Source organism: Arachis hypogaea, chromosome 10 (assembly GCF_003086295.3).
Source record: "Arachis hypogaea cultivar Tifrunner chromosome 10, arahy.Tifrunner.gnm2.J5K5, whole genome shotgun sequence".
NCBI lineage: Eukaryota > Viridiplantae > Streptophyta > Magnoliopsida > Fabales > Fabaceae > Arachis > Arachis hypogaea.
In genome coordinates, this window is record NC_092045.1 from 85,913,954 (window position 1) to 85,935,032 (window position 21,079).

Below are 21,079 nucleotides of genomic sequence, written 5' to 3' on the forward strand. Positions count from 1 at the left end.
CTTCCACTTTTGCATGCTTCCTTTCTGTTCTCTAAGCCATTCCTACCTTATAAAACCTGAAATCACTTAAACGCACACATCACGGCATTTATTGGTAATAAAGGAGGATTAAAAATTAGCAATTTTAAGGCCAAAGAAGCATGTTTTCAATTATAGCACAAATTCGGAAGGATTTATAAAACCATGCAATTTATATTAATATGTGTGAGAATAATTGATAAAATCCACTCAATTCAATACAAAATAAACTGTAAAATAGTGGTTTGTCAATCTCCCCACACTTAAACATTAGCATGTCCTTATGCTAAGCTCACGAGAAGTTATAAAGGAGGTGAAGAGGAATGGTAGGATTTATGAAATGCAACCTATCTATATGAATGCAACTACATGCTAAATGCTTCTACCTACTTGGTTAAAAGTAAATCAATCTTCCAAGAACAAATATGAACTGAATTCCACTAATTCAAATCTCGAAAGGAAGTACAAATAGACTTGCAAGAAGACAGCTCGTGAAAGCCGGGAACAAAGAATCGAGCATCGAACCCTCACCAGAAGTGTATACACTCTAATCGCTCAAGTGTTTCAAGTTTGATTCTCTTAATTCTCTACTAATCTTGTTTTCTAAGAATTTCTCTTCTTCTACCAATCAACAAAAATTTAATGCACGAATACACATATCAAGAGGTCTTTTAAGGGTTGTAATAGGGTTAGGGTCAAGGTAGGATTGTATTTGGTAAAGTGGACTAAAATCTGAATCTTTGATTAACCTAAACTTTCCACCTAACTTAAAACAATCCATGCAACCAAAATACAAAATCTAACTACTCATTAACTATTTTTTTTCCACATATTCATGCATCCCAAGTTTGAGTAGAGTATATATGCATTGCTACCACCATTTACTTTGGGGCATTTTGTCCCCTTTTATTATTTTCTTTTTCTCTTTTTTTATTTTTTTGTTTTTTTTTCATTTTATTTTTTTGTTTTTCTCAATGCATATGATTAAAGTATTGAATGCAAGAATATGTGCTCAACTATCTTTTTCACAAATTCACTAAAAATATACAATACCCAATTCTCAAACCAAATGTTTCCAAACTCAATTTCCCCACACTTAATTCATGTGCACTCTCACTAGTCTAAGCTAACTAAGGATTCAAATTAAGGACATTCATTATTTTCCACTTAGAGTTAATGATGTGCTAAAATAAAGAACAAATGGGTAAAATAGGCTCAACATTGGATTACAAAAGATGATGAAAGGGTAAAGCCATATGGGTATGTGAGCTATAGTGAAACAAGGGCCTCAATCATATAAGTACATGCCTACATCAAACAATGGAAATATAGAATCAAGCAAGACAAAGATCACAATTTTAGAAAGAACAACACACACCAAAATAGAATATTAGTTAGTAAAATACAACCAATCAAATACGCTCAAAATCTTACTGGGTTTGTGTGTTCGAGCTCTAAAACCATGTTCCAAAATAAATTTCTTCAAGCAAGTTTAAAAATTTTACTTCAAATTAGTGAAATGCTCAAACACAGTTTCTTAAAAAAGAAAATATTACTTCAACCAAGTAGTATCTAAATGCAAGCAACTAACTACAAATGCAAGTTTAAGATTTAGTGTTGAAAAAGGAAGTAGTTACCCACGGAAGTCGGTCTCGACCTCCACACATTTAAAGATTTCACCATCCTCGGTGCATGCAAAGATGAGCTAAGTGGAATAGGGTTGCTACAACTGATGAGCTCCTGCAAAGGATTGTACGGAAGAACTTGTTTATCGCCCCATTTAGAAGTTTTCCTTTCCCCTCTTGGTGGCCATCCTGAAAGGGGAGAAAAAGACGGAAGATTAAGCCAAAAAATAAAGCAAATAGAATATAGGTGGGGCTAATGCCAAATAAGGATGGAGTTCTCAACTACATGGTAGCTACAACATATAAGTGAGAAAGCAATATAAGCGAATGACATATCAACTAACACTTGATGCAACAGTAAAGTCAAAGCATAAGTAAATAAAAAGAATACTCAAAAGCATCAAGTTAAAACAAGAAAGAGTGGGTCATGACAGACAATATGAGTTCATATCAATGCACAAAGAATACAAGTGTCATAATAGATAAGCATTGACCTAAAAATATCATCCCCCAATGATATGAAACAAGTTACAAAGCACCAAAACAATGCAAGAAATATTCAACAGTTAAGTAAGAAAATTCAACACCAATGGAAAAAAAGTAAACTTAGAAAAGAAAATAAAAACATGCTTCAAAGTTATAATGCAATGAATGAAAGTATGTAAATTTAATAAACAAAAGAGAATAAGGATGAGAAGTTAGAGAAATGGAGAAGAAGAAAGTAACAAAGAAAGAAAAAGGAGGGAGAAAGGAGATAAGAAAGAAGAAGAAATAGGAAAGAAATAAAGAAAGAAGAGAGAAACGAGAAATGTGGACGGGAACAGGGCAGGGATACAACGCGGACGCGTCGCTCATGCGCACGCATGGGATGCAATAAAAGAAGCTGACGCGTACACATCCTCCACGCGTACGCGTGGAAAGTAGAAAATAGGAGATGACGTGTAAGCATCGGTCACGCGTACGCTTGATAAGTGTTTGTGCTAGATGCATGAAGCTGGCAGAATTCCATCACAACTCTCTGGTGTATGTACCAGGGATGGCAGCATTATCATACGACACGTGCGCGTCATCCACGCTTATGCGTGGGTAGCCCAAAATGCAAATGACGCGTACGCGTCAGCGAGGTCCACGCGTGGGTTGGGTTGTGCGCCTAGCACCCCACCCGCATGGTTCCAGCGCAACTCTCTGGTTCTTGTACCAGAGAGCAACATTCAATATGATGCGTGCGCGTCGGCCATACGCACGCGTGAGACAAATTTTTTTTATATATATAAATGAATAGAGGCAAAATGCATAATTAAAAAATTTCACGCACAACTAATGAAACAAAGATAGGCAAATAAGTAAAAAGTACTTTTAGTTAAAGTCATTAAGTTGGACATTTGGTGAGCTCCTTGTCATGGTGGCTTGTGCTTAAACTCATCTTGAAACTTCCACCAATGCTTGGACTTCCAATAAGCTCCATCGTTCAAAATTAATAGCTCCAAGCTTTGATGAAGTTCCACACAAGCTAAGGGCTCCCAAAATTGATCCTCATATATTCCCAGATCCCAAATCTTGCTCCTACACCTGTCTTCAAGTTGATCATCATTGTTCTAACCGGGTGGCAAGGAATCCGAATTCTCACTGAGGCATCCAAATAACTTCCTAGACTCATTCAATCGAGCTCTACACCAATCCTTGCACTTCAACCTTGAGCATGCAACCATATTAAACCTTTCATGACAACTCCAACCACTAACCATCTCCCTCTTACTCTTAAAGCCACAAAGAGCTCTAAGTTGACCATCCGTCTCAAGTAAACCATATTCAAGTGGGAAAGTAAAGGTTAAGGATAAGAATTTTACCCACTTGAATATTGTATTAGATGGTAATGGCTTTGGAAGAGGTGTTTCTAATGATCTTGCAAGCTCCACTCCCTTGTGCTCTTCTTTGAATTCTTTCACCTCTTTGCAAGCTTCTTCAACTTCAACCGCTCCCTTATCAAGTTCTTCTAATTCTTTCCCATCACTCAAGTCATAAGTTGGAGGTTGAGAAAAGTCTACCTCAACATCACTTTCAGATTCACTCGGAGAAGGTTCTTCAAACTCAAGGAGTTCAATTGCGGATGCAAATTCATCATTAGGAAGGCTTGATTCATGGTCATCATCACCAAGGGAACTTGCCACTTGATCTATTCCATCCAATTCTTTATAGGGAACATGCCTTGGAGGTTGTGCACTATTTTCCTCAACATCAATTTCAAGCTTATTGGAAGAATACTCTACAACTCTAGATTCCCATGAAGGTTCAGCATCTCCTAAGTCTTCAACCACTTCTTCCTCTTCAACAATTATGGCTTCCTCTAATTGTTCCAATACAAAGTTACATTCCTCATTTTCCACTGGAGTTTCTAATCTCTCCTTCATGCTACACTCCTCATTAGATTCTCCACATATGGCCATGGGAGTGCTTTGAGTGTCGAAGCGTAAGGAGGATAAACTATCTACTACCTCGGTCAAGGTAGCCATGAATTCTAGTGCTGTCATTTGCATCTTTATGTACCCTTGAAGAACAAGACCAAGGGTGTCATCTATTGGAGATTGGAGTGGGTATGAGGGTTCATTGCTTGGGAGGAAGGGTTCATGATAGAAAGGTGGTTCATCTTGATAAGGATATGGAGATGGTGTATATTGAGATGTTTCTTGGGAGATTGGGTATTGGAATTATTGTGGTTCTATGTATGGTGGATATGGGTTAGGGTCATATAGAGGTGTTCGATTGTAGGGGGCTTGTGAGTATGGTGGTTCAAAACTATGTTGAGGAGGGAGTTTATAAGCATATGGTGGTGGTTGTTGATAATCACAAGGAGATTCACTATAGCCATCGGGTTGGTATGCATCTTGGAATGGCTCGTACTCATAGTAAGTTGGAGGAAGTTGTTGCCAAAAAGGTTGATCATTGGTGCACGAAATTGCAATCACTACAACTTCGCACAACTAACCAGCAAGTGCACTGGGTCGTCCAAGTAATACCTTACGCGAGTAAGGGTCGATCCCACGGAGATTGTTGGTATGAAGCAAGCTATGGTCACCTTGTAGATCTCAGTCAGGCAAACTCAAATGGGTATAGTGATAAACGCATAAAACACAAAGATAAAGATAGAGGTACTTATGTATATCATTGGTAGGAACTTCAGATAAGCGTATGAAGATGCCTTCCCTTCCGTCTCTCTGCTTTCCTAATGTCTTCATCCAATCCTTCTTACTCCTTTCCATGGCAAGCTCGTGTAGGGTTTCACTGTTGTCAGCAGCTACCTCCCATCCTCGCAGTGAAAGCTAATGCACACACTCTGTCACAGTGCTGCCAATCACCGGTGTGGTTCCCTCCCCTACCGGAATAGAATCACTCTTTTGCGTCTGTCACTAACGCCCAGTAGGTTACAGGTTTGAAGCACGTCACAGTCGTTCAATCATTGAATCCTACTCAGAATACCACAGACAAGGTTTAGACCTTCCGGATTCTCTTGAATGCCGCCATCAGGTCCTGCCTATACCACGAAGATTCCGGTTAAAGAATCCAAGAGATATTCACTAAGGCCTCAGATGCTTGTAGAACAGAGTGGTTGTCAGTCACCCTTGTTCATGGGTGAGAATGGTGATGGGCGTCAATCATCACCTTCATCAGGTTGAAGAACAAGTGATATCTTGGATAAAGAATAAGCGAAATTGAATGGAAGAACAATAGTAATTGCATTAATACTCGAGGTACAGCAGAGCTCCACACCTTAATCTATGGTGTGTAGAAACTCCACCGTTGAAAATACATAAGAACAAAGTCTAGGCATGGCCGAATGGCCAGCCTCCCAAAGAGGGTTCAATCATCAAAACATGATCAAAGGATCAAAATACAATAGTAAAAGGTCCTATATATAGAGAACTAGTAGCCTAGGGTGTACAGAGATGAGTAAAAGACATAAAAATCCACTTCCGGGCCCACTTGGTGTGTGCTTGGGCTGAGTAATGAAGCATTTTCGTGTAGAGACTCTTCTTGGAGTTAAACGCCAGCTTTTATGCCAGTTTGGGCGTTTAACTCCCATTTAGGTGCCAGTTCCGGCGTTTAACGCTGGGATTTCTGTAGGTGACTTTGAACGCCGGTTTGGGCCATCAAATCTTGGGCAAAGTATGAACTATCATATATTGCTGGAAAGCCCAGGATGTCTACTTTCCAACGCCGTTGAGAGCGCGCCAATTGGGCTTCTGTAGCTCCAGAAAATCTACTTCGAGTGCAGGGAGGTCAGAATCCAACAGCATCTGCAGTCCTTTTTGGTCTCTGAATCAGATTTTTGCTCAGGTCCCTCAATTTCAGCCAGAAAATACCTGAAATCACAGAAAAACACACAAACTCATAGTAAAGTCCAGAAAAGTGAATTTTAACTAAAAACTAATAAAAATATACTAAAAACTAACTAGATCATACTAAAAACATACTAAAAACAATGCCAAAAAGCATACAAATTATCCGCTCATCACAACACCAAACTTAAATTGTTGCTTGTCCCCAAGCAACTGAAAATCAAATAAGATAAAAAGAAGAGAATATACTATAGACTCCAAATTATCAGTGAAACTAAGCTCCAAATTAGATGAGCGGGACTAGTAGCTTTTTGCCTCCGAACAGTTTTGGCATCTCACTTTATCCTTTGAAATTCAGAATGATTGGCTTCTTTAGGAACTCAGAATCTAGATAGTGTCATTGATTCTCCTAGTTAAGTATGATGATTCTTGAACATAGCTACTTAGTGAGTCTTGGCTGTGGCCCAAAGCACTCTGTCTTCCAGTATTACCACCGGATACATACATGCCACAGACACATAATTGGGTGAACCTTTTCAGATTGTGACTCAGCTTGCTAAAGTCCCCAATTAGAGGTGTCCAGGGTTCTTAAGCACACTCTTATTGCCTTGGATCACAACTTTATTCCTTCTTTTTCTTTCTTTTTCTCTTTCCCCCTCTTCTTTTTTTTTTCGCTTCCTTCCCCTTTTTTTTTGTATTCACTGCTTTTTCTTGCTTCAAGAATCATTTTTATGATTTTTCAGATCCTCAGTAACATGTCTCCTTTTTCATCATTCTTTCAAGAGCCAACAATTTTAACATTCATGAACCACAAATTCAAAAGACATATGCACTGTTTAAGCATACATTCAGAAAACAAAAAGTATTGTCACCACATCAATCTAATTAAGCTAGTTTTAAAGATGAATTTGAAATCCTATACTTCTTGTTCTTTTGTAATAAAAACAGTTTTCATTTAAGAAAGGTGATGGATTCATATTCATAGCTTTAAGGCATAGACACTAAGACACTAATGATCATAAGACACAAACATAGATAAACATAAGCATAAATTTTCGAAAAACAGAAGAATAAAGAACAAGGAGATTAAAGAACGGGTCCACCTTAGTGATGGCGGCTTGTTCTTCCTCTTGAAGGTCTTATGGAGTGCTTGAGCTCCTCAGTGTCTCTTCCTTGTCTTTGTTGCTCCTCTCTCATGATTCTTTGATCTTCTCTAATTTCATGGAGGAGAATGGAGTGTTCTTGGTGCTCCACCCTTAGTTGTCCCATGTTGGAACTCAATTCTCCTAGGGGGGTGTTCAGTTGCTCCCAATAGTCTTGTGGAGGAAAGTGCATCCCTTGAGGTATCTCAGGGATCTCTTGATGAGAGGGGTCTCTTGTTTGCTCCATCTTCTTCTTAGTGATGGGCTTGAGGTCATGCCTTCTCAGTTGAACCGGCTTTGGATGCCATAAATGGTTATGGAAAAACAAAAAGCAATGCTTTTACCACACCAAACTTAAAAGGTTTGCTCGTCCTCGAGCAAAAGAAGAAAGAAAAGAGTAGAAGAAGAAGAAAAAGGAGGATATGGAGGAGGTTGTGTGGTTCGGTCAAAAGGGGAAGAAGTAGTGTTTAGGGTGTGAGAAGATGAAGGATGGATGTGGGTGGTGAAGAGAAAGATGGGGTTTGATAGGTGAGGGGTTTTTGGGGAAGAGGTGTGGAGGTGATTGGTGAATGGGTGAAGAAGGGAGAGGGTGGTGGGGTTGGTGGGGATCCTGTGGGGTCCACAGATCCTTAGGTGTCAAGGAAAAGTCATCCCTGCACCAAATGGCATTCAAAAACACGTTTTGAGCCAATTCTGGCGTTAAACGCCGGGCTGGTGCCCCTTTCTGGCGTTTAACGCCAGGTTCTTGCCCTTTTCTGGCGTTTAACGCCAGTCTGGTGCCCCTTTCTGGCGTTAAACGCCCAAAATGGTGCCAGACTGGGCGTTAAACGCCCAACTGCTAGCCTCACTGGCATTTAAACGCCAGTGAGTTCTTCCTCCAGGGTGTGCTGTTTTTCTTCCTGTTTTTTCATTCTGTTTTTGCTTTTTCAATTAATTTTGTGACTTCTCATGATCATCAACCTACAAAAGAGATAAAATAACAAAAGAAAATAATTAATTATAAAACATTGGGTTGCCTCCCAACAAGCGCTTCTTTATTGTCACTAGCTTGACATAGGGCTCTCATGGAGCCTCAGAAATGCTCAGAACCGTGTTGGAACCTCCCAACACCAAACTTAGAGTTTGAATGTGAGGGTTCAACACCAAACTTAGAGTTTGGTTGTGGCCCCCCAACACCAAACTTAGAGTTTGACTGTGGGGGCTCAATTTGGCTCTGTTTTGAGAGAAGCTCTTCATGCTTCCTCTCCATGATGACAGAGGGACATCCTTTAAACACAAAGGATTCTTCATTCACTTGAATGATCAGTTCACCTCCATCAACATCAATTACAGCCTTTGCTGTGGCTAGGAAGGGTCTGCCAAGGATGATAGATTCATCCATGCACTTCTCAGTCTCTAGGACTATGAAATCAGTAGTGATGTAATGGTCTTCAACCTTAACTAGAACATCCTCTACAAGTCCATGGGCTTGTTTTCTTGAGTTGTCTGCCATCTCTAGTGAGATTTTTGCAGCTTGTACCTCAGAGATCCCTAACTTCTCCATTACAGAGAGAGGCATGAGGTTTACACTTGACCCTAAGTCACACAAGGCCTTCTTGAAGGTCATGGTGCCTATGGTACAAGGCATAGAAAACTTCCCAGGGTCTTGCCTCTTTTGAGGTAGTTTCTGCCTAGACAAGTCATTCAGTTCTTTGGTGAGTAAAGGGGATTCATCCTCCCAAGTCTCATTTCCAAATAACTTGTCATTTAGCTTCATGATTGCTCCAAGGTGTTTAGCAACTTGCTCTTCAGTGACATATTCATCCTCTTCAGAGGAAGAATACTCATCAGAGCTCATGAATGGCAGAAGTACGTCCAATGGAATCTCTATGGTCTCATTTTGAGCCTCAGATTCCCAATGTTCCTCATTGGGGAACTTATTGAAGGTCAGTGCACGCCCATTGAGGTTTTCCTCAGTGGCGTTCACTGCCTCTTCTTCCTCCCAGAAGTCGGCCATGTTAATGGCTTTGCACTCTCCTTTTGGATTTTCTTCTGTATTGCTTGGAAGAGTACTAGGATGGAGTTCAGTAATTTTCTTGCTCAGCTGACCCACTTGTCCTTCCAAGTTTCTGATGGAGGACCTTGTTTCAGTCATGAAACTTTGAGTGGTTTTGATTAGATCAGAGACCATTGTTGCTAAGTCAGAGGTATTCTGCTTAGAGCTCTCTGTCTGTTGCTGAGAAGATGATGGAAAAGGCTTGCTATTGCTAAACCTGTTTCTTCCACCATTATTGTTGTTGAAACCTTGTTGAGGTCTCTGTTGATCCTTCCATGAAAAATTTGGATGATTTCTCCATGAAGGGTTATAGGTGTTTCCATAGGATTCTCCCATGTAATTCACCTCTTCTATTGAAGGGTTCTCAGGATCATAAGCTTCTTCCTCAGATGAAGCCTCCTTAGTACTGCTTGGTACATTTTGCATTCCAGACAGACTTTGAGAAATCATATTGACTTGTTGAGTCAATATTTTATTCTGAGCCAAAATGGCATTCAGAGCATCAATCTCAAGAACTCCTTTCTTCTGACTAGTCCCATTGTTCACAGGATTCCTTTCAGAAGTGTACATGAATTGGTTATTTGCAACCATTTCAATTAGTTCTTGAGCCTCTGTAGGCGTCTTCTTCAGATGAAGAGATCCTCCAGAAGAGCTATCCAAAGACATCTTGGACAGTTCAGAGAGACCATCATAGAAAATACCTATGATGCTCCATTCAGAAAGCATGTCAGATGGACACTTTCTGATCAATTGTTTGTATCTTTCCCAAGCTTCATAGAGGGATTCTCCATCCTTCTGTCTGAAGGTTTGGACTTCCACTCTAAGCTTACTCCATCTTTGAGGTGGAAAGAACTTTGCCAAGAAGGCATTGACTAGCTTTTCCCAAGAGTCCAGGCTTTCTTTAGGTTGAGAGTCCAACCATATTCTAGCTCTGTCTCTTACAGCAAAAGGGAATAGCATCAGTCTATAGACCTCAGGGTCTACCCCATTAGTCTTGACTGTGTCACAGATTTGCAAGAATTCAGCTAAGAACTGATGAGGATCTTCCAATGGAAGTCCATGGAACTTGCAATTCTGTTGCATTAGAGAAACTAATTGAGGCTTAAGCTCAAAGTTGTTTGCTCCAATGGCAGGGATAGAGATGCTTCTCCCATAGAAATCGGGAGTAGGTGCAGTAAAGTCACCCAGCACCTTCCTTGCATTGTTGGCATTGTTGTTGTTTTCGGCTGCCATGTGTTCTTCTTCTTTGAAGAATTCGGTTAGGTGCTCTAAAGAGAGTTGTGCTTTGGCTTCTCTGAGCTTTCTCTTCAAGGTCCTTTCAGGTTCAGGATCAGCTTCAACAAGAATGCCTTTGTCTTTGTTCCTGCTCATATGAAAGAGAAGAGAACAAGAAAATATGGAATCCTCTATGTCACAGTATAGAGATTCCTTAAGGTGTCAGAGGAAAAGAAAAATGGAAGACAGAGGTAGAAAATTCGAACTTATCAAAGAAGATGGAGTTCAAATTTTGCATTAAGGGATAGTGTTAGTCCATAAACAGAAGGATGTGAGAAGAAGGGAAGTAATTTTCGAAAATTAAGTAAAAGATTTTGAAAAATTTTTGAAAAACACTAATTGATTTTCGAAAATAAGAGTGGGAAAGAAATCAAGTGATTTTTGAAAAAGATTTTGAAATTAGAAGTTAAAAAGATTTGATTGAAAACTATTTTGAAAAAAATGTGATTAAGAAGATATGATTGGTTTAAAAAAAATGTGATTGAGAAAATATGATTTGAAAACAATTTTAAAAGGTATGATTTGAAAACAATTTGAAAAGATATGATTTTAAAAAATTAATGACTTGCCTAACAAGAAGAGATATGATTCAAACATAAAACCTTCCTCAACAGAAAAGGCAAAAAATGTTCAATCAAATCATTAATTGTTAGTAAGTATCTTTGAAAAAGGAAAGAAATTGATTTTGAAAACATTTGATTGAAAAGATATGATTTGAAAAAGATTTGATTTTGAAAAACTTTGAAAACTTGAAAAAAATTGATTTTGAAAACAAAATCTTCCCCCTTTGCCATCCTGGCGTTAAACGCCCAGAATGTGCACATTCTGGCGTTTAACGCCCAAACTGCTACCTTTTTGGGCGTTAAACGCCCAGCCAGGCACCCTGGCTGGCGTTTAAACGCCAGTCTGTCTTCTTCACTGGGCATTTTTGAATGCCCAGCTTTTTCTGTGTGATTCCTCTGCAGTATGTTCTGAATCTTCAATTCCCTGTATTATTGACTTGAAAAGACACAAATTAAAAATATTTTTGGATTTTTAATAATAAGAAATAATCAAAATGCAACTAAAATCAAATAACAATGCATGCAAGACACCAAACTTAGCAGTTTGTATACCATTGACACTAACAAAATGAGAATGCAACACTCAAGTCAATAGAATTCAAAGATCAAAACAAGGAAATCATCAAGAACAACTTGAAGATCAATGAGGACACATGCATGAATGCAATAAGAACAGAAACATGCAATTGATACTGAAGTTAAGATGAGACTCTAGACTCAAACAAGACATATTTTTTTGGATTTTCTGATTTTGTAAATTTTTTGTGCTTTTTTCGAAAATTAAGTAAAAAGGAAAATAAAGGTATCAAAATTCTTAATGAGAATTCCAGGAATCATGCAATGTTAGTCTAAAGCTTTAGTCTAAAGGAATTAGACATGGCCGGCTAAGCTTCAGCAGGATATTGCATTCAAGAGCTAAATTGATGTGGATCAATCAGCTTTGGTGATGATAAGAACATCACCTTGAAACACTAGAATTCATTCTTAAGAACTCTGAAGAAAAATACCTAATCTAAGCAACAAGATGAACCGTCAGTTGTCCATACACAAGAACAATCCCCGGCAACAGCGCCAAAAACTTCGTGCACGAAATTGCAATCACTACAACTTCGCACAACTAACCAGCAAGTGCACTGGGTCGTCCAAGTAATACCTTACGCGAGTAAGGGTCGATCCCACGGAGATTGTTGGTATGAAGCAAGCTATGGTCACCTTGTAGATCTCAGTCAGGCAAACTCAAATGGGTATAGTGATAAACGCATAAAACACAAAGATAAAGATAGAGGTACTTATGTATATCATTGGTAGGAACTTCAGATAAGCGTATGAAGATGCCTTCCCTTCCGTCTCTCTGCTTTCCTAATGTCTTCATCCAATCCTTCTTACTCCTTTCCATGGCAAGCTCGTGTAGGGTTTCACTGTTGTCAGCAGCTACCTCCCATCCTCGCAGTGAAAGCTAATGCACACACTCTGTCACAGTGCTGCCAATCACCGGTGTGGTTCCCTCCCCTACCGGAATAGAATCACTCTTTTGCGTCTGTCACTAACGCCCAGTAGGTTACAGGTTTGAAGCACGTCACAGTCGTTCAATCATTGAATCCTACTCAGAATACCACAGACAAGGTTTAGACCTTCCGGATTCTCTTGAATGCCGCCATCAGGTCCTGCCTATACCACGAAGATTCCGGTTAAAGAATCCAAGAGATATTCACTAAGGCCTCAGATGCTTGTAGAACAGAGTGGTTGTCAGTCACCCTTGTTCATGGGTGAGAATGGTGATGGGCGTCAATCATCACCTTCATCAGGTTGAAGAACAAGTGATATCTTGGATAAAGAATAAGCGAAATTGAATGGAAGAACAATAGTAATTGCATTAATACTCGAGGTACAGCAGAGCTCCACACCTTAATCTATGGTGTGTAGAAACTCCACCGTTGAAAATACATAAGAACAAAGTCTAGGCATGGCCGAATGGCCAGCCTCCCAAAGAGGGTTCAATCATCAAAACATGATCAAAGGATCAAAATACAATAGTAAAAGGTCCTATATATAGAGAACTAGTAGCCTAGGGTGTACAGAGATGAGTAAAAGACATAAAAATCCACTTCCGGGCCCACTTGGTGTGTGCTTGGGCTGAGTAATGAAGCATTTTCGTGTAGAGACTCTTCTTGGAGTTAAACGCCAGCTTTTATGCCAGTTTGGGCGTTTAACTCCCATTTAGGTGCCAGTTCCGGCGTTTAACGCTGGGATTTCTGTAGGTGACTTTGAACGCCGGTTTGGGCCATCAAATCTTGGGCAAAGTATGGACTATTATATATTGCCGGAAAGCCCAGGATGTATACTTTCCATCTCCGTTGAGAGCGCGCCAATTGGGCTTCTGTAGCTCCAGAAAATCCACTTCGAGTGCAGGGAGGTCAGAATCCAACAGCATCTGCAGTCCTTTTTGGTCTCTGAATCAGATTTTTGCTCAGGTCCCTCAATTTCAGCCAGAAAATACCTGAAATCACAGAAAAACACACAAACTCATAGTAAAGTCCAGAAAAGTGAATTTTAACTAAAAACTAATAAAAATATACTAAAAACTAACTAGATCATACTAAAAACATACTGAAAACAATGCCAAAAAGCATACAAATTATCCGCTCATCAATCATATGCATATGGCTCCTCCCACCTTTGATTGTTTCATCCTTGTTGCATATCCTCATTGTAGCTTCCATTCCCCACAACATAATTTGAACCAAACTCATAGCCAAAGTGGTGAGAATTCATAGTAACAAGAGAAAACAAAAACAAAAACTAACAAGAAATAATGAAATTAAACTCCCAAAACTAGCAACAACTAACAAAGAAATAAAAGACAAACATATTCACAATATTCACAATAACCAATAATAAGGCACACATATTTGCAATTCTCTGGCAACGGCGCCAAAAACTTGACGGAGGAAAAATGTCAGTAAAGATTTTCACAATAAAATCACGTTGCAAGTATAGTTCTAAACCGATAATTAAACCTCAATCAACGTTTAGCTAGGTTGTCATAAGTACAAACCCCAATAAAAATAAACCGAAGTATTCAAATCTCGGGTCGTCTCTCAAGAAATTGCAAGGAAATGTAGTTTATTATTGGCTATGAGGTATATTTTGGGGTTTTTGTAATGAGAAACGAGAAAGTAAAATGGCAAGAAAATAAACTAATAACAAAGAAGGCTCTTAGCAAGGAAAGAGAATTAGAAGTCATATCCTCATTATCATCCTCAATTGTGATGGTAAATATAAATTTCCTTCACTTAGTTAACCTCTAACTAATGAAGGAAAATCAAATGCACACAGTCAACTTGAGTTCACAACTCCTAGTCAACTCATAGGGAGAGAGTAGATTTAGTGAAGTTCAAGCTAACCGACAATCTTCAATTACAATCAACAAAAGAATTTTGATAACTCAAGAGTCTCTAATTGATCAATCCAAGTTAAGAGCATCAAAATCTAATTTAAAATCCAACCAAGCATTTTATCAAACACTTGGAAGGCACAAATAAAAGCATAGAAAATTAACAAGCAATAGTAGAATCTAAGATTAACAAATGCACAGAATCAATAACCAACAATTAAAGAAAGAAGCAATAAAGATGAAATACCTCAAATTGCATTAAAAGGAAATTGAATCTAACAAGAAGAGTTCATAAACTAAATTGAGAAAATAAAGAAATAAACAAGAGAAGATAACTAAGATACTAGAACTATAAAGGGTAGAAGAGAAACTAAATTAAAGTAAGATTGAAATCTGAAATTGAGAAGAAATAAAACTAAAAAAAATCCTAAAACCTAGAGAGAGGAGAGCTCTATAGAATTCTACATCTAAACATAATGTGTGAATGAATGAAAAGTTGAATGAATGACGTCCCAGCTTCATCCACAGCCTCTAATCTTCAATTTTGGGCCTAAAATTGGGTCAAAAGCAGCCCAGAAATCGCCCCCAGCATTTTCTGTTGATTGCAGCACGTGACGCTCGTCACGCATACGCGTCAGCCACGCGTACACATCGCTGAACGAATTCCTGGTCACTCATACGCATTATCCACGCGTATGCGTCGTTTGTCTGCTGCACCAGTCACGCATACGCGTCATCCATACGTGCGCGTCGAGGCCACCTTCTCAAAACTTCAATTTCTTGTGTTTCTTCCACTTTTGCATGCTTCCTTTCCATCCTCTAAGTCATTCCTGCCTTATAAAACCATAAATCACTAAACGCACACATCACGGCACCGAATGGTAATAAAGGAGGATTAAAAATTAGCAATTTTAAGGCCAAAGAAGCATGTTTTTAATCATAGCACAAATTTGGAAGGATTTAAAAAACCATAAATTTATATGAATAAGTGTGAGAATAGTTGATAAAATCCACTCAATTCAATACAAAATAAACCATAAAATTGTGGCTTATCAATGCATTACCTGTGTTTTCTGCTGGGACTGAGGAGACTTAATAGGCGATGGCGATAGGATCATATGGAGGTTAGTCTGGCGAAGGCTATGGGACAGCGCAGCGATGTAATGTTAGTCAGAAATCTCCTAAGTTAGAATACCCTACTTATGGTTTATATTTTATATTTCGTTAAGCTTGAATACTTGTATCGATGTGAAGTTCTAGGATTGCCTTTGGCATCCCGAAACCTTATATATTATATATTGCGCACTCTTATCATACTGAGAACCTCCAGTTCTCATACCATATGTTGTTATTTTTCAGATGCAGGTCGCAACCTATCTCGATGAGTTGTAGATTGGTGACAGAGAGGACGATGCCTTTTCTTTATTTTGATTCTGCTTTACTTTTATTGTAGTTATTCTCTCATATTTTTTATATATAACTTTATTGCCTTAGAGACTTTATTTCTAAAAATTTTGAGAGATAGGATGTTGTTGTTTTAAACTTCAAAACTCTGTTGTGTCTGTATTAATCTCTGCGGGTTGTGGCTAGTTCCCTTTTGTATATTGTATATATAACTCGTTCTTATTATCTATTACCTTGTATATCCTAGAGTTGTTTGCAAGGTTTATGTATATATATTCTGCTTTGTCCTTTTCGTGCCAGCGCGTTTAGTTATCGTGTGTAAATGCTTCACGCCTTGTAATTTCACTTTATGCGACTTTGAGTTTTTATTCTTTTATCGACTTCTAGTATTATTATTTCTTTCTCCCTCCCCTTCTATATATATATATATATATATATATATATATATACTGTATGAGCTTTAGAACTGTCGTGATACTTTATCTCCTTTGCTTCACGGCTATAGGATGAAGCTTAATGTGATAGGGTGTTACATGAGGAGGTTACATATTGAAGAAGTGAATCCCACAAGGATCTTATTACAATTAGCCGACCAGTCAATGAAGTTCTCACTTGGGATAGTGAAAAATACATTGGTCAAAGTTAGAAAGTTCATTAAAACCGCAAACTATGAGAGCAACGACTATGCTTTATTGACGGAAATTACAAAGAAGACAACGATAGTGAAGTCAGAAGTCGATAGTGGATGTGATGAAGTTAGAAGATGATGACAACTATGAAGGAGAAGATGACAACATTGCAAATTGAGAAAACGATGGATCAAATGATATTGTGTTGTGTTTTATGGTGCTTCTGATGATGGTCACTGGTCATATTGACAACTAGCTGGGTGAGGGAGAGGAATGGAAAGCAGATAAGAGGAGGCAAGGGGTGATCGACAGAAAGGATGGAAGAATGTGGAATGAATGTAATACCAGAAAGACAGTAGAGAGGTTAGAGAGTAGGCAAGTAGCGACAATAGGGCTTGGTTAAGAGAGTGAGAGTATTAGAATGTGAGTGATGGTGTCTTAGTGAGTGAGTATAATCAGGACTATTAGAAATGTGTTAGGGTATAGGGTATTTTAGGTTTTTCTTTCTAATTGTAGTTTGGTTTGATTTGGTATAGATTTTTAATTTTAAAATTGAAAATCGAATCGAATCGATTTGAAAACAATAAATATACAATTTTTTTATTTTTTTAGATTTTTCAGTTGATTTATTCTTATCACTACCTAGTGTGATCATTGGGGGCTTTTGGGTCATTTTCTTAATTCCTGAGTCTTTATTGATTGATGTATACTTATTCTTCTTTTCCTCACCGCAACCTGAGTTAGACCTCCACCCACAGCCACCACAACGACAATGTCATTACAATAGCCACAACCATCACAGCCACAAATCCCACCTCATTCTCATACGTTTTACATTTGTTTGTAGTTGCACCATAAATGAACGAGTAAGAAAACGTACGAACTTAATTAACTAAGAACGAGTACAATGAAACAAAGAAAAGAAAATTAACTAATAAGTACATGAAAAATTAACAAATAAAAAAAAAGGCAAGTATGGCTTTCGGTTGGATGATTAGGCGCAGTTCCTACAGTACACTAACGCCTTATGTGACTGACTTGTCTACAAACCACATCAATGTTCGGGTACAAGCTCAATCTTGTCCATCTCATTGCAAATCCTTGTGAACACTGGCCTCCCCTTCATCAATAACCTCATTGCTAAGTTCAACTTTACATGTTGTCCATACCATTTTCCCTAAAGTTTCTCATTTGAAAGAGCCTCGAACTCAATTTCATACTCCATGCGATAAGCCGAATCAACAAACCCAGTCCAAATCATGACTTTGATTGTTCAAATAAATCTGGTACGTGTATGGCTTCTATCCATTGCATAATTCTACCCTCTTAATTGCAAATATGAACGAGGTACGATTGCAATTGTTTACTATTATATACCATCTTTGGAATTGTCTCTATGTTTTTCTAGAAAGCATTGATCAAACGTTGTGAAAACATGTTATCGACACTCACTTGTGCGGTACACATCATTTTTCTTGTAGTGCTAATGGTTCAATTGCTAAGTCCATCGTAGCACTAGCAGATTGCCTATTAGGCACCTTTAATGTGAAAATCATATTCTCCACTTGTGTCTTCACACCATCTAGAATTTGCAGTTTATTACCTACACCTTTGGTAGTGACATTTTTATGAGTTGTTGGTTTTACATTTAAAGGCTTTGATTGCATATGTGTGTTGACTTAGGATGCCTCGGATTTGGATCAACTTGTTGATAATTTACATGATTGTTGGATCCCACTTTCTCTTTTTCTTTGTTCATCCCACTTTCGATTTTGATTTATGTTTAACCACTTGCCATTCCTGATAAAGAGATTTAGGATCTTTTTTGGAAAGTTGTTTGCTAGAATTTTTTCCTTCTCCGGCATCACTATTGCTATAGGAACTTTATCACTTCTAAGACTGCTTGAGTTCTCCTTTACATCAGCTGAGTGTATGTGTTGTCTCCTTCTAAGTTAGATAACATTGTAATCACGGGTGAAGTGTCCAAAGCAATTACATGATTTACATAGAAGGTGTAAGCTATCAATGTCCACCTTGTGCCAATGGTCATGAATCCAAACTTATTGCACTATAGGATAGTTCAAATCCACTTCCATACAAATTCTGATGAATTCTTCGTGCCCTATGTTCTTTGTAATCATATCCACTCGTATTGGTTTCTCAATAGATGATACGATAGCTTTAAGCGTACTTGTTTGAAAGTATGCCGGATTGAGGCTCGAAATTTTCACCGAAACTATAGTTTGGCCAAACGAATTCTCGCATGGATCAAACTCTATTGTCCATTCCTTTACCGCCAAGTAACTATCAAAAACCATCCACGAGCCACCACTAATAATTCTCTCTGAGTTTCCTTATCAAATTTGACCATGTGATAACCACTTTCTATGCTCATCATCTCAAATCCTTCATGGACTTTCCACAGCCTTTCAAGATAATCTCTTAGCGTCAAAGAGATTACATTCCTCCCTAGCAATTTAACAACTAAAGCATCCATCCATGCGAAGGAAATTCGCTCAAGTATGAATAATATAAGTATATAACGCTAATGGTAAGAAATTTAAGATAGTGTATGAGATTTAAATTTTATTACTAACAATGAAAAAAGTAAAATAAGCTAACTGTTTCAATTGGGCCTATATATGATAGATAAGCAGGCCCGTTTCTGTTAGGGCAAGTTGTTCCCCCAAAAAAAAAATTGTGGCAAGTTGTTGGATGTGATTGTAATGGAGAGGGCTGAGGGGCGGAGAGGTGTTTTTTACCGGCAAAGAGTGTTTTCTAAGTTATAACCTTAGCAACAACCATGGCTTCTTCAACTTCATTCTCTGGTTTCACCATCTGTTCGAATTCCCAGTCAGAATTTCTCAGTTCCAAATCTTCAAGCTATGCCTTCTCCAATTCCCTTCCTAGGATTTCATTTCAACTCCCCACACATTTTCCAGCACTTGTTTCTTCCGCACCAAGGGTCTTATCAAGTTTTGTGAAACAAAACATAGCTTCTCTCCTCATCGGCTCCTTCATCTTCGTCGGCTCCTTCTCCAACAGAGCCGCCATGGCAGCACTCACACCTCCGCCTGCTGCTGTACACACCGAGGAGAAGACGGAGACGGAGGAGGAGATGTGCCAGAAGATTCTGGAGAATGACCCGAAGAACGTTGAGGCTCTGAAGGTGGTTCTGTACGGCAAGATTAGGAGAGGGAAGGCCAAAGAGGCGGTTAAGTTGGTAGAGAGTTTGATTAAGGTGGAGCCAAACGAAGTTGAATGGAGGCTTTTGTTGGCCCTCTGTTACGAAACCATGGGCCACTTCACTACTTCAAAGAGACTCTTCAAGGAAATCTTGCGCCAAAGGCCTCTTTTTCTCAGAGCTCTCCACGTAAATCTTTCTCATCCTCTTGCGTGTATTTCATACAAGGAACAATGGTTGCTAATTTGCTATCTCTTCAACAGGGTTTGGCTATGGTGATGCACAAGAACCATGAAGGGCGTGCTGTGTTTGAAATGCTGGATAAGGCTAGGGAGCTAGCTTCGCGTCAAGAGAGAGTTACAGAGGAGAGGAATATACGAATCTTAATTGCACAAATGTTTGTTGTGCAGGTGAATTCTTCATCTTTCAGCTTGTTATAGTAAAATTAGTAATGGTACATTGCTAATAATTCAGCATTCTAGGGTGATTTGGAGGAGGGTTTAAAAAGGTTTCAAGATTTGGTTAATGAAAATCCTCGAGATTTCAGGCCTTATCTTTGCCAGGTAAGTTTATTTATTATCTGTGTTATGCTATGCCATTGTTGTGTTATCTTTTGCAATATTATTCCCTTTTGTATCTATCTGTAGGGAATTATATACAGTCTGCTCGATAAAAAGGAGGAAGCTGCACAGCAGTTTGAAACATATCAATCTCTTGTGCCTGAAGAGTTTCCACAGAGGGGATTCCTTGATGATGTTGCCTTATCAGCAAGAGCAACTTCCAGAGAACAGTTTATGAAGGAATATTCATATCGGAAATAGAAACTTCTTTTCTGACTGGCTTTTGTGATGAACTACAATGTACAGCAAGCATCGGTTTTGTTTTCATGTCACAACCTTTCTCTTTACTGTTTCGTTATTGATTAGCTAGCTAATTAGTAGTTACAATTACGGCAGTGTCTTTTTTCTTGTATTATTTAGTTAATTATGTATTATTATATTAACTAAAATAATTTCTTTTACATCCAAATGAATGAATTAGACGACAGTATAAAACTTTCGGGTTATCAAAATGAACTAGAAAAGAAATCAAAAGTGAATAATTGTCCCATTATTTGCAACCACAACTTCCAGAGTAAAAATCTTCCTCACAGCTGTGAATTCGGATAACAGCTCCTCCATCAACAGTATCACAAAACCTGAATCATTTGGCATCTTATTAAAAAAGAACAGTTACTCAGCAATGGCTTCCGAGATCCCAGAGAAGAAGGAGGAGCAGCACTCGACAAGCGAGCTGTTCTCGAGCGCCAAGGTGGTGGCAGAGACGGCTCAGGCTAACATCAGTGGGGAGGCAGACAAGGTGGACAAGGCAAAAGCTGCCAATGCGGCCGGAGACCTTCTTGACGCTGCTGGCCAGTATGGCAAGCTTGATGATCAGATTATCACTTTTTTAGCTTCAGGTAGGTACCACCCCTAG

The 21,079-nt window shown here is 38.6% G+C and overlaps 1 protein-coding gene and 1 non-coding gene across 2 annotated transcripts; both read left to right on the forward strand.

Annotated features, from left to right (window-relative positions):
* The first annotated feature begins 9,878 nt into the window (after positions 1–9,878).
* LOC112718810 (small nucleolar RNA R71) lies at positions 9,879–9,982 on the forward strand. Its single transcript, XR_003161137.1, has one exon. It is a non-coding gene; the product is annotated as a small nucleolar RNA R71 (small nucleolar RNA).
* Positions 9,983–19,089: 9,107 nt separating this feature from the next.
* Positions 19,090–20,658, forward strand: LOC112715841 (protein SLOW GREEN 1, chloroplastic). The gene is made up of 4 exons (XM_025767664.3): positions 19,090–19,792; positions 19,867–20,013; positions 20,086–20,166; positions 20,251–20,658. The coding sequence occupies exons 1-4, from the start codon at positions 19,223–19,225 to the stop codon at positions 20,422–20,424; spliced, it is 972 nt and encodes a 323-aa protein (XP_025623449.1). The 5' UTR covers positions 19,090–19,222; the 3' UTR covers positions 20,425–20,658.
* The last annotated feature ends 421 nt before the right edge of the window (positions 20,659–21,079 follow it).

What these genes read in the sequence shown, in the direction of transcription:
- LOC112715841 (XM_025767664.3), top strand. Translation starts at nt 19,223, where the DNA reads ATGGCTTCTTCAACTTCATTCTCTGGTTTCACCATCTGTTCGAATTCC. An exon ending in TTTTTCTCAGAGCTCTCCAC is followed by an intron (nt 19,793 to 19,866) that starts GTAAATCTTTCT and finishes TCTCTTCAACAG; the next exon opens with GGTTTGGCTATGGTGATGCA. An exon ending in CACAAATGTTTGTTGTGCAG is followed by an intron (nt 20,014 to 20,085) that starts GTGAATTCTTCA and finishes TCAGCATTCTAG; the next exon opens with GGTGATTTGGAGGAGGGTTT.